The following is a 13606-nucleotide window of genomic DNA, read 5'->3' on the forward strand; positions in this document are numbered from 1 at the left end:
GTATTTTTTTCACAATTTACATTTTTAATGGATATCGTAGAATTAAAAATAATTTTAACTGCCTATTTAAACACAAGTTTAGAAAAAAACTTAAATTCTGTAAAAGCTTTCCATTACTTAAGAAGTAGAAGATATCATTCGACGATTCAAACATAAATCAAGTTTTTCGAATTTCCCCTGAGGCCAACCATAGGTAACTGACCGTTATATAGGATAAAGTAAAACGGAAGTGATTCAGTATGTTATGATGTTATTATAGGAGCTCCTTTCAGTTACTTTACTACATGAGTTAAGACCGCAGATATAAAAGACGTATATATTACATAATATATATAGACGTCTCTAACTTACACAGAAGGCAGGCCCACTCTACTCAGTTCAAGCAGAGACGTATATATTATATGATATATATAGACGTCTCTAACTTACACAGAAGCCAGGCCCACTCTCCTCAGTTCAAGCAGAGACGTATATATTACATAATATATATAGACGTCTCTAACTTCCACAGAAGGCAGGCCCACTCTCATCAGTTCAAGCAGAGACGTATATATTACATAATATATATAGACGTCTCTGGTTCAAGTGACTGTTTTATGAATTAAAGTTGTGCATTATACCAACACCTGAAGTAGAAATGTCCTGTGTCATCTTCTGAACAAGACATTTAACCACTGATAAGAACTTACATATTTAATTTTGACATACTGAACTTGTACAGTAGTTATTAAGATGTTTCTGATCTTGAGCAAATATTTACAACTTTGAGGATATAAGCCAGTTTTATTGACTGGGCGTCACACGAAAAAATGTCGAAAATAATGTCGAGGAAAAATTTTAAAATTCTTAACTGGAGTGTTATTTTTGAGAGGGTAGAAAGAAGATAATGACCTCACTTCTCTATTTATGTGAACTTTCTGTAAATTGAATTGCTGCTTTTTTAAATGCCACTGACAGCTTCACGTGATGGTATACATTAATGTCTCACGTTGGCTTTCATATTACTGTAATATACGTCTTATCAAAATATCAATTTGGGGCAGGTTCGACCAATGATATCGGAACAGGTTTGGCCCATGCAACATATTTAAAGAAAGTCGTAAAATTGTCGGGGAAATTTTGTGTTGTATGCTTTATGACGTCATAATTATGTTGAAGCGGCAAAATTATGGTGTAATTACACATACATTTCATCAAATGTCATACTGCAAAGAACGACTTTGATAAAAATTGACCGAACTTGCCCCTTTACCTATAAAAATCGCTAAGTCGCAAAATATTTTAAATCAATCGTATTTTTTTTTATCTATTTACGACTAATTACATATTTGAGTATTACTATTAAGGCCTACTTAGCTCAAATTGTCCCCGTAGGCAGTGGCTCAACTTGTCCCCGTACTTTGTAGTCAGTGGCTCGACTTATACCCGTGGTGAGTGGCTCGACCTGCCCCCGTAGTTAGTGTGCCAACTTGCCCCTGTAGCCAGTGTGTCAACTTGCCCCCGTAGTCAGTGTGTTAACTTGCCCCTGTAGCCAGTGTGTCAACTTGCCCCCGTAGTCAGTGTGTCAACTTGCCCCCGTAGTCAGTTTGTCAACTTGCCCCCGTAGTCAGTGTGTCGACTTGCCCCCGTAGTCAGTGGCTCGACTTACACCCGTGGTGAGTGGCTTGAATTGACTTGCCCTCGTAGTCAGTGTGCCAACTTGCCCTCGTGGTCAGTGAACAAATTGCCTACATAGTCAATGGATCATGGTCAACCAGCTTATTCCCGTGGTCAGTGGCTCAACGTGCCCCAGGTATGAGTATCAGATTCTACGTTTTCTGGAACATAATATGAAGCGATAGAAAATAGCGTGTGACACTGAAAACTGTGATTGTTTAACATATGAAGCAGGAAAGTACTACAAATAAGAGGGGCCTGAATCACTCACATGGTATTGATCTCACATCAGTAACTTTCAAAGTGGACCACGGACAAACCTATAAAATGGACTAAATTCAGCAATAGTCCAAATATCACTCGGAGCCTTTTGCTTATTGAGAAGATTTTTTGGGGATACTGGTAACCTTGAAAGAGGGTCAAGGTCTTTCATTTGAACAAACCTGGTAACCCTTTTATTTTCCTACTTGACAGATATCATCACTTTGGCCTTTTTAGTTATTCAAAAGCAGTTGTTTGAAGATATTTTTAATCATTTGACCCCAGTGACCATGAAAGTGGGTCAAGGTCATTCATTTGAGAGAAAAAAGTTTGTAACCCTTCATCCAAGCTTGCCAAATATCATCACCACGAGCCAGGTGGGCTAAGATTTGTATACGTATATATATTTATCTCTTTTTTTATGTGGAAGTTAGAAAATATTTTTTTAAACTTCCACTTAAAAAAAAGGGATAAAAAATTTACTTTTTTTGTTTTAATACCGTAATGGCTTAAAGGGGCTGGTCGGGGAAAAAATGTCATATTAGCTAAAATGGCTAAAATGGCATACACAATTGTCATGTTTAAAATACCTTCTTATGAAATAAGACTGTCAGGTGACGATTTAGGATTTCTTTAATATACTTATAATTTTAACTCTTAGGGAGTGAATTTCAGCAAAATTTGAATCGGTATATTTCATAAGAAGATATTTTAAACATGCGTATGCCATTTTAGCAAATATGACATTTTTACCCCGACCAGCCCCTTTCAGGCGAATCCGTTATACTGAGGTGATACCAATTTCTTTTTCATGGTTTGACATGGGGAAACGGAAGTAATTTCTATGTAAATAAATATTTAAAATTCGCTAAAGTAGATTTGACAAATTAATGTATTCCTTGGCTTCTGCTAATGTGGATAAAGTACAACATGTTTCATCTTTACAGAGCCATAGGCTGATCGAAACACTGTAAACTGTAGTTTTTTCTTCCTACATTTCATTAATCAGGAAACTTTGGTTTGTGTGTACAGTAGAGCCTTGTTAATTAGGAACCATTCCTGAGCTGCTTTTCCACACTTCCATCGTGACTCCCATTTTGTGTATTGTCCCGGTGTTAAAAGATTACACAGTGACCAGCGCGGAATCATATCTAAGTCCGTGGTAAATATATAGTCTGACTCTTTATCTATAAAAAAAAAAGTCAAACTATGGCATACTTTGAATCTGTATTAAATAGCATTTGCATATCAATAAATAGCTTCACGTAACCTTGGTTGGATTTATGTTGGATAAGTAGCTCAAGGCATGTTCCGGTTGAATGCTTTCCCAACATTAGAATTTCCCCGAAATATGTAGAGTTACCTCCCTTCTTCTGCTGAATCTAAATTTAAATAGGACCTGCAAGTGATGGACTATGCGGAAGATGTAGTTATCTCTCTTGTGAGTTTGACTGTTATTTATGCTTAATATTCCACTTAGATTTATTGAAATGCATGTCATATAAATACTGTCCAACGTCAGTCATGGTTCCAAGGAGTGCAACGAGGCGTGTAACCGGCTTAGGATCTCAAGCTTAAGCGCTGACGACGAGCCGATTTGTATATAACTTATAAGTTTGGCAGAGGAGGCTGGGTATTAATTATAGTACTAGATCCCACCCATCGCCACCAGTATCGTTAACTAAGGACTACGTTTTTGTTGCTAGCAGTGATAACAGTTTAATTAGAATCCAAAACCGACGATGTAAACGCCTATGTTTCGAATAACACAGGTGCTCGCACAGGTGATTGAGAATTTGACAAGTTGAAGGGTTTTAGATAAACTTTCGGTAAAAATGTCGCACCATTAATGATATATACTCGTATATATAATCCAGTGGCGGATCCAAAAATATTGATAATTAAGATATCCACTTCCCAAACCAGCACGTTAGTCCGAAATAAGTGTCTCTTTTAAAAATATCTGATGGGGCAGCCAATGAAAGTTGAAATGATAACAGGAGATTAATAGAATCTTCCCCTACCTTGAGGCTGTGACAGAGAAATCTCCAACCCGAGGGGTGATGTTTTTCTGTTGTCCAAACTGACTGAGGCTCTGCCGAGGGTAAGACAACCAAAAAAATCACCCTGAGGGTTGGAGATATCTCTGTTACACCCTCAAGGTAGGGGATGATTATTTTTCTCCCATCCTATTATTTCAGTCACAGCTCCACCGACAGTAGTCTGCCATGTTTGTAAACAAAAACACATGTGGCATATGTCTATCGTCATTCACTTTTGACGACGTCACATTACTGATGACGCATTTTAATGTTGTCACAATTGAACACATACTAATCGGCACGAGGCTATCTCCCCCTAGGAGGTGACAAGCTGAAACGGGAGACACACATGTGAAGGGTGGGAGACACACATGTGAAGGGTGATGGGAGACACACATGTGAAGGGTGGGAGACACACCTGTGAAGGGTGGGAGACACACATGTGAAGGGTGGGAGAAATAGTCAGTCAGGGATTACCGCTCGACACTTGTTTTAAAGGTCAGCTGATACAAGGGTCCCTGTCCCACTGTACTGGGTTTTTTTCTTCTATAAATAGTTTCCTCCCCTTAACTTCTGTTTGGATATAAATGTCGCTTATTCGGCGCAGGACACTTCCGTTGACCAGGGCCCAGTTGTTCAAAGGGTGATTAGCTTAATCAGTAATTAGCGCAAATTTTGATTTTTTTGTATCTTTGAAATGCAATAATCAACCGAGTTAAAACTTTCCAGATATCAAGAATTTAGTCGAGTAAATGTACGTGTATAATTACAAGTTTTTACCTTGTATATTGACGAAATTATTAAAGGTTGAAAAATGTTGTTAAACAGTGATTAAGCTAATCATCTTTTGAACAACTGGGCCCTGGTAGCTCAATCAGTTAGAACAATAGGCATTACAATCTGACGTCTTCGGTTCGAAACCGGTCTAGCCTCACTGAAGTTTTACACTCAAAACATGCGTGTTGGTTTGTTTATTTCATCTTTATTATTTCTTATAAGTCCTGGGAGGTGTGGTTTTCTTTTCATAAATGATTTATCAAAGCTATAGACATGCCTGAAAAAAACAATTTCCAGCACTTAGTTACAGATTTTTCACAGTGGTACAGGGATCATTCAAACAAGAGGCAAAAGGCCATTTAACATTCCTGCAGTTATGCTACTGAAAAATAACAAAAGGCCCAGAGGGCCTGTATCGCTCACCTGGATATCTAATCAATCATGGCAAAATATTCTCAAAATGAGATCCAAGGGAATATGCCAGATCCCAAGGCCAATCCTTGTAGCATATCTGTATTAGATTTTTCATGCCCAGCAATTTAATGTATGGTTATGGAGTGGGGATCTCAACAGCTTCCAAGCTGTGACTCAGAAACTAAGTTTTGGGGTGGGGATCTTAACCATTTCAAAGTTATGACCCAGGGGTTAAGTCTCCAAGGGTGGGGCAGACCCCAAGGCCATCCTGGAAGCATATGTGCATTCCTCTCTTTATACTCAGCATGTGTATATATGGTTATAGGGTGGGGATCTCCACTGTTTCCAAGCTGTGACTAAGAAACTAGGGTCTATTCTAATATCATGACTACATTCGTCTCTTTATGCCAATCATTTGTATATATAGTTTTCGGGTGGGGATCTCAACCATTTCAACGTTATGACCCAGGGACTATGTCTCCAAGGGTGGGGCCAAACCCTAGGGCCATCCTGGAAGCAAATGTTGCATTCTTCTCTTTATACTCAGCAATTGAATATATGGTTATACGGTAGGGATCTCAACTGTTTTCAAGTAATAAACTTTTTTGGGCCCCACCCCTTAGCCGGGGGGTTTGCCCCACCATTTGTACAATTTTGAATCTCCACCACCTAGGGATACTTCCAGTCAAATATGGTTGATATCCATCTCTTAGTTCCAGAGAAGAAGTCACTTAAAGCAGTATAGCCAAATAATCCTTTTTGGCCCTGCCCCTCAGCCCCCTGGGGGGTCAGCCACACCATTTGTACATTTTGAATCCCTGCCTCCCATGAATGCTTTTGATGAAAATGATTGATAACCAGTGCATAGTTCTACAGAAGAAGTCATTTGTAGCAATATAGCCAAATTGCCTCCTTTTGGCCCCGCTTCTCAACCCCCTGGGGGGTCAGCCCCACCATTTGTACAATTTTGAAACTCCACCACCTAGAGATGCTTCCAGTCAAATATGGTTGAATTCCAATAAGTGGCGACGACCGACGGACGCAACGGTATGGCATAAGCTCACCTTGGTCCTTCAGACCAGGTGAGCTAAAATGCATGGTCAGACCAGTTTCCAACTTCGGATATCCAAACTCTACATATGTATGACAAGCTTAAACCACAGGGGCTTGAACATGTGTGTTCGTGTATATTTTTAGCTCACCTATTCGATAATTATGATGAGATGGCAATTAGGAGTTATGAGAAAATGTGATCCTGCCTCGCGTCTGAAGCTGAAAGAGTGGGGCCAATATGGAAAATTGGGTTAAAATCTCAGAGATATTTTAACTCGGACTCAGATGTACTAGAATCTTATTCTCTTCATGGAAATACTTCAAACTAGGTTGGAATAATTATGGTGAAATTCAATTAGGTGGTTTCAGAAAGTAAGGTACTGACCAGCTGCCCCAGGGGTAGGTTAAAAGTGAAAAATTGTCCTAATGACATGTACTATTATTTACCATTCAACTTGAATTGCCAACTGTCCCTGTTTTCTACTATGATTCAGTGTCAAGTTGGGTGAATCTTGGTATAATTTACTATCAATGCCATATTTTTATATCCTCTATAGTGATATCTATATTCTACGAATGTTTACAATATATATGTGTATGGAAATATAGCCGATACAAAAACTGGTCAAAGTCCCTGGCAATATTAATATTAATATAATATAATAATAAAAATAACATTAATCAGAGACTTTACTCATGAACGAGTTATTTCTTTTAATAAATACATCAAAGTCCTTTGTCATGTCAGCATGTACCCCTTCTCCCTCTTATTCAAGTTCTTTTTCTCTATGTTGATCCTATTCTTCCTTTAATTCTTCTATCTCTCATTATTTTCTTTCTTAAAAACAGTACATATCACAATTATATGCAGTTACACTATCAACTACATAGAACAAATTTTCTTTTATGTATCTTTAATATAGTGTTGAATTTATGCTAATGACTAGAAATGGAATGAGTGTGTGTATGTGTATGGAAAAATGAATTGTAAATGTATTATGTACTGTTAAAAAATCTTCAAAATTAAAAGAAATTAAAAAATAGAACTGTCTCTGTTTTGGTGGGAGACAACCAATTCGGAGCCTTATTTAATGCTAACTAGATCTAAGTATTCCATTTTAAAGTGTAATGTTTTCACTAGGGGGTTTAATTTATACTTATAATTTTGAACATGTAGAATTACCCCTCCCCATGCATGAACATGATGGAATTATCAAAGGGCCGGCAAGTATGTATAATGTAGTATTAGACTAGATAAAGTTTACCTATTTAACAACAGTTATGAAACAAATTATTTCAGCTTATATTAATCACCCGTGTTGGCCCTGGGGTGGGGGTCTTGATGTGGGTCTTGATATCATATTAGACTGAAATATATAATATAGTTCAAGTTCTTCTTTGAAAGTTAATACTTTTGTTTTGGTTTCAGATGAGACTTCAATCTGATCAATCAATGTTCCAGCTGGTACCAATAGATAAACAATATACTTTTATAGAGTTTACAGTTATTATCTCACCTGACCAAAGTCTAGTGAGCTCATGCTGGGTCGCATCCTCCATCAACATTTCCTTTGGACAACTTCTTCTGAAGAATGGAAATGCCTAGAGTCATGCTATTTGGCTGGTAACTTTCTTGGTTAAGGTCTGACAAAGTTTGTCAACGAAAATGACCTTGACTCTTTTGAAGTTTTCGTGATGCTTTTTCTGAATTCAACCAAAGTTATAGAGGTCACATTCAGATTGAAATGAGGCTGGGGTTGAGGTGGGGGGGGGGGGGGTTACTGTGGTTAACACAGAAAATCTGACATGTCACAACACTGGGGTGTGGCTCCAAACTGCATGTCTGACAAGTGAGTACTAGTCCGTAGATATCTCATTCATAAAGGGTGTGAAATTTCAGCCGTTTCCATGACAATTTACCATTATAACACATGCATGAAGTTGACTTGATACTGATCCTGACTACATCGGAAGTATACACGCCCCTATAATATACCATGTGGCCCCCAAATCAGGTGGCATTTGTTACGAAACTTGTAAATGACGTATTGTAATATTATGTAAAGAGTGATAATATGCAGCTTAAGATTTCATTAAGAAAGTGTTTCAGTTTTAAAAATGATTAAACTAAACTTTATTCATATTCTTGTATTTTTCAGAAAATTCAGTGCGACTCTATAGATATCTATGAGTACACCGAAAACAGCCTAGTCCTGACAATACAGTGATGATACAATAAATGTACCTTGGGAAGAGAAATTAGACTGAAAACCATCACAGGACACAGCAATGAAAACACACCAAAGTCACCAGGGCAGAAATTACAGAGACTAAATTACCATCAAAGGACACGGTGATGAAAATACACTATATCCTAATGGGCAGAAGTTACAAGGCTACAGCCTGTTACAGGAAATCGCGATGAGGATACAAGGCTAAAGTCTGTTACAGGAAATTGTAATGAGGATACAAGGTAAAAAACTGTTACAGGAAATCGCGATGAGGTTACAAGGCTAAAGACTGTTACAGGAAATCGCAATGAGGATAAAAGGCTAAAGACTGTTACAGGAAATCGCAATGAGGTTTCAAGGCTAAAGACTGTTACAGGAAATTGCAATGAGGATACAAGGCTAAAGACTGTTATAGGAAATCACATTGAGGATTCAAGGCTAAAGACTGTTACAGGAAATTGCAATGAGGATACAAGGCTAGAGACTGTTACAGGAAATCATAATGAGGATACAAGGCTAAAGACTGTTACGGGAAATCGAAATGACAAATCAAGGTTAAAGACTGTTACAGGAAATCGCGATGAGGATACAAGGCTAAAGACTGTTACAGGAAATCGCGATGAGGATACAAGGTTAAATACTGTTACAGGAAATCGTAATGAGGATACAAGGCTAAAGACTGTTACAGGAAATCGTAATGAGGATACAAGGTTAAAGACTGTTACAGGAAATCATGATGAGGATACAAGGTTAAAAACTGTTACAGGAAATTGCAATGAGGGTACACTTTAGTCGACAGTCCAGAAGTTACTAGGCAGAAAAATATTACATGAAATGGCACTGAGGATACACTACAAAACATGTACAATCCTCTTCATTATAATCACCAGTTCGGTTCTGTATCTTTGGTTATCTTCTATACAGGTTGTCCCCTCTATACTTCACGTCCATTATATACGGAAACTTTGGGACGAGCCGTACTCACAATGTGTTCTACATCAGGAGGAGGAGACCAACTCCTTAAGTCCCCACCACCCTCTCTACGTCACATTCTCTCTGCACGGTCGCCTTGGTAACTGGATGTTTGCCTATGCATCACTCCTGGGAATCGCTATGAGGAATAATCGCAAACCATTCGTGAGTGAACATAGCAGTCTTTCTGCCATTTTCAAGTTACAGCATACATTGCCATGGCAACCAGTTTGTATGGATGACTTTCAAGAAAGATATCCTTGTAGGTATGATCGTCGTACGGAAAATCTTCTTCTAGTAAATCTGACACTCAAGCAGTACTTTCAGTCCTGGAAATACTTTGAAGGCTACGAAGTTCAAATTCGTAAAGAATTTACATTCCGGCCAGATATTTATGCTGACGCAAAGAGGATATTTCTAAGATACAAGGGCAGTAACTCTAACTCATCTCTAGTTATAAGTGTTCATGTACGACGTACAGATATGATGATATCTAGTTCTACAAAACTTGGATTTAAGTCTGCCCCATTAGAATTTATTAATAATGCCATGAATTATATGCGGAGCAAATTTTCCCGTCAAGTCATAACATTTCTGGTTGTATCTGACGATTATGTTTGGAGCTCTACACACTTGACTGAACCTGATACTGTTGTTATTCCAAAAAATCATCAATTTGTAGATATAGCCATACTGAGCATGTGCAACCATTCCATCATTACCACAGGAACGTACGGTTGGTGGGGGGCATGGCTGGCAGGGGGACACACAGTGTATTACAAGAACTTCCCTGAACATGGTAGCCGTCTCGATCAGGATTTTGATCCTGCTGATTTTTACCCACCCTCATGGGTTGCTATGGATACAGGAACACATCAATTGTTAAATTTGAATCTTATGATCTGTTTGTTGATATTTACAGTGATATTATAAATACAGTAATCGGGTATTACAGGAGTTTCTATACATTTTATTGGATTCAAGATATTGTACAAGTACAAGTGCACTTGCACTTATCAGATATTATTTCTTTGATAAAACATATTTTACTCTGTTATTTTATTTGAGTGTTTTTTCTTCCATATCAATGGGTTTATATATATTAAGTCCCATGTTTACTTTAGTGTATTGAGAGAATTGGTGTATTATCAGCTCACCTGGCCGTAGTGTATTGTCCGTGGTCTGTCCATATGTCTGGCCGTCCAGCATCAAATATTTTATTTAAACAACTTCTTAATAACCAAAAGGCAAAGAGTGAGGGTATTTAGCCAGTAGCATGCTGGGATGAGCAGTAGCATGCAGGCTGAGTGGGTCAAACATGTTAAAATAACGTCACAGGCTGAAGGGGTAAGATATGTTGAAATAAGGTCGACTTTTGAAGGGGTCAAATTGCTAAAATAAGGTCCCAGGCTGAGGGGAATCAAATATGTAAAAAAAAAAAAAAAAAAAAGTCACAGACTGAAGGGGTCAAATATGTTAAAATAAGGTCGCGGCGAGTGGGTCAAATATGTTAAAATTAGGTCACATGGCTCATGGGGTCAAACATGTTAAAATAACGTCACAGGCTGAGGGGGTCAAACATGTCAAAATAACGTCACAGGCTGAAGGGGGAAGATATGTTGAAATAAGGTCGACTTTTGAAGGGGTCAAATTGTTAAAATAAGGTCCTAGGCTGAGGGGAATCAAATATGTAAAAAAATAAGGTCACAGACTGAAGGGGTCAAATATGTTAAAAAAAAAATAAGGTCACGGCGAGGGGTTCAGATATGTTAAAATAAGGTCACAGGCTGATGGAGTCAAATATGCTAAAATCGGGTCACAAGCTGTATTTTAGTTTTTGCACTTCTTTCAGTGTATACCCATTTCTAAGCGTATTGCATGGCTTCAGGATATCTACGGTGGATGATTTGAGCCACTTCGTTGTTTCGTCGTTTTGTCCCGAAAAGACGAGATTTAGTAACTTTTCATTCTCGTTCAACGAGGATTTATGTTTGTTGAGTCTCGTCTTTTCGGGTCGAAAGACGAAACAACGAGAATAATGTTTTATTGATTCCTGTCTTTTTGTGAGCGTAAACGGAGCAATGTGCTTACACGAATCAGCTAAAGTGCTATGCCTGCTGATGCGCATGGGCCGTAATAATGATAAAACAACAGACAGTTGGTTAACCCTTGAACTAACAGGCTTCCATACTTGAAGTGACGTCACTGATATGACGCTTATGCTACGTATCGTCTTCCATAGCTTGCGTACAGTGACGTGAGATAAGGGGTATAGGGGTCGACCGTTATCAGTCAAAAGTCTAACCCGGAAACAAAAATAAACAATGGTATTGATCCATATATACAGCGAGATCCGGGGTATAATCGTACGATTGTTTGTCACAGGATCCAGGCCTAACAGAATTTAATTAGGAATAATGGACATTCTCAATTATTTCCTGTTCATGTTGATTGGACTTTGGTGTGAGATTACAGGTAAGAAATATGGTTTCTACGTTCGGGTATTTTCAGGACAGGTGTGATTTCAGTATGTGTTACCGTTACTGTGTGGATTGGTGTACAACGAAATTTGATTATAATACAATGGATATTCAAAGGGTGATTTATTATGCTGAGTTTCAATTTTAGTGATATTCTTTCTTTTATACAGAAATTTATTCCACGAACATTGTGAGTTAGATAGATTCTCCTATAACACGAAGGTAAATGAAGAAGGGCAAGATTAGATAGCAGTACTATCCTCATCAATAAGCTAACACCATCATTCCATACATATACTGAAATTGTTCAAAATGTCATGAAATAATGAAACCTAAAGACGTTATTGGAGAGACATGAGAACTAACGTTAATTCTACTTACACGGGTAACATAAGAATTACACACGTACATATAGAGAACGGATATTACACAGTTATTGCCCTTGTTGTAGGGAAACTCGATTTTTGTTTACCCCAGATGAATCCTGTTTCACCAGGGCAGCGTCCTATTTCCCTTTTAAAAAGACAATACATGATTTATTATAACGAAATAAGACAGTACCACAACTATAAAGACGGTAAAGTTAACGCGCCATCGATTTCGACTGCTTCACTTTGAATTCGGATGTGATGTGTCTAGGGCTGCAACGATACGCATACCCCATACATTGTAGTAAGATACGTATCACGGTACGATGCTTACGATACGATACGTATCACGGTACGATGCTTACGATACGATACGTATCACGGTACGATGCTAACGATACGAAACGTATCACGGTACGATGCTAACGATACGAAACGTATCACGGTACGATGCTTACGATACGATACGTATCACGGTACGATGCTTACGATACGATGCAGTTATCTACCCAAAAGGTCAGCTTCATAATGATTGATTACAGGATTTTACAGAGTTTTGTCATAGACTTAATTATATATGTAAATGCTGTCAGAGTATATTTTGTAAGGTATGGTATATCATTGCAGCCCTCGACTGGTGAAACCTGGGCCCGTATTCATGAAACCGTTCTCATGCTCAAGCATGGATTTTGTGCTCAATCCGAATTTCTTGTTTTCGTTATAAATTAATAAAAAATCTTATTTTGTCAATGGTTTAGAAAAAATATTGAAGAGACTTAAGCCCGAAAACTGTTTTCAATCTTTACATTTGACTTTTGGATCGTTTGACATGATTTAAGTGAGTTATTAGAAAATTGCTTTGAGCACAGAATCCATGCTTGAGCATGAGTACGGTTTCATGAATACGGGCCCTGCTCATTTGTGAAATATGACCGGGAAACTCGTCATACCAAACAGGCACGCTGTTATACAGATGAAGTATAATCATATATATGTTCAGCATAACTTTGATATCGATGTTGATTGGTTTGACAAACAGTTTATATCTTCGGTATGTACATTGGTTTGTGAGAACCTTAAAACACATTTCATTATGATATTAGTACTTTTGTCAACATATTTTGTCTGTGCTTCAAAACAAGTTATAACTACTTATTAACCACCAGTTCCTTTCGATATCAGAGACAAACAACACAATGTATCTGTTGCAGATAGATCCCATACCTAGCTTACAACATGATAGAAATGTACATTTAACTTTTCTAAAGTTCCCTCTGAAAACTCCTTTTGGCACCGTAAAGCTTTTTATGGGGTCACGTGATGGAAATAGACCAACGCTAGAACAAGGTACT

At 38.0% G+C, this 13606-nt stretch overlaps 2 protein-coding genes across 3 annotated transcripts in view; both read left to right on the top strand.

The window, feature by feature from the left end:
• Positions 1-3269: 3269 nt before the first annotated feature.
• On the top strand, positions 3270-10460 carry LOC110466972 (galactoside 2-alpha-L-fucosyltransferase 3-like). Of its 2 annotated transcripts, XM_021523805.1 has the most exons (3): positions 3270-3358; positions 8363-9066; positions 9184-10460. In XM_021523805.1, the coding sequence occupies exon 3, from the start codon at positions 9269-9271 to the stop codon at positions 10337-10339; it is 1071 nt and encodes a 356-aa protein (XP_021379480.1). In that variant the 5' UTR covers positions 3270-3358; positions 8363-9066; positions 9184-9268; the 3' UTR covers positions 10340-10460. The 2 variants fall into 2 exon arrangements, with proteins under 2 accessions (XP_021379480.1, XP_021379479.1); XM_021523804.1 differs by having other exon boundaries at positions 8363-10460.
• Positions 10461-11717: 1257 nt separating this feature from the next.
• The window catches only part of LOC110466983 (disintegrin and metalloproteinase domain-containing protein 10-like), a 44893-nt gene continuing 43004 nt past the window's right edge, over positions 11718-13606 (top strand). The window contains exon 1 of the mRNA XM_021523823.1: positions 11718-11881. Coding sequence (XP_021379498.1) covers positions 11824-11881 — 58 coding nt within the window. The 5' untranslated portion in view covers positions 11718-11823. The remainder of the gene's footprint in view (positions 11882-13606) is intronic.

The sequence above is a fragment of the Mizuhopecten yessoensis genome, unplaced genomic scaffold (genome assembly GCF_002113885.1).
Source record: "Mizuhopecten yessoensis strain PY_sf001 unplaced genomic scaffold, ASM211388v2 scaffold11151, whole genome shotgun sequence".
Lineage (NCBI taxonomy): Eukaryota > Metazoa > Mollusca > Bivalvia > Pectinida > Pectinidae > Mizuhopecten > Mizuhopecten yessoensis.

What these genes read in the sequence shown, in the direction of transcription:
- LOC110466972 (XM_021523804.1), top strand. Translation starts at nt 9,269, where the DNA reads ATGGCACTGAGGATACACTACAAAACATGTACAATCCTCTTCATTATA.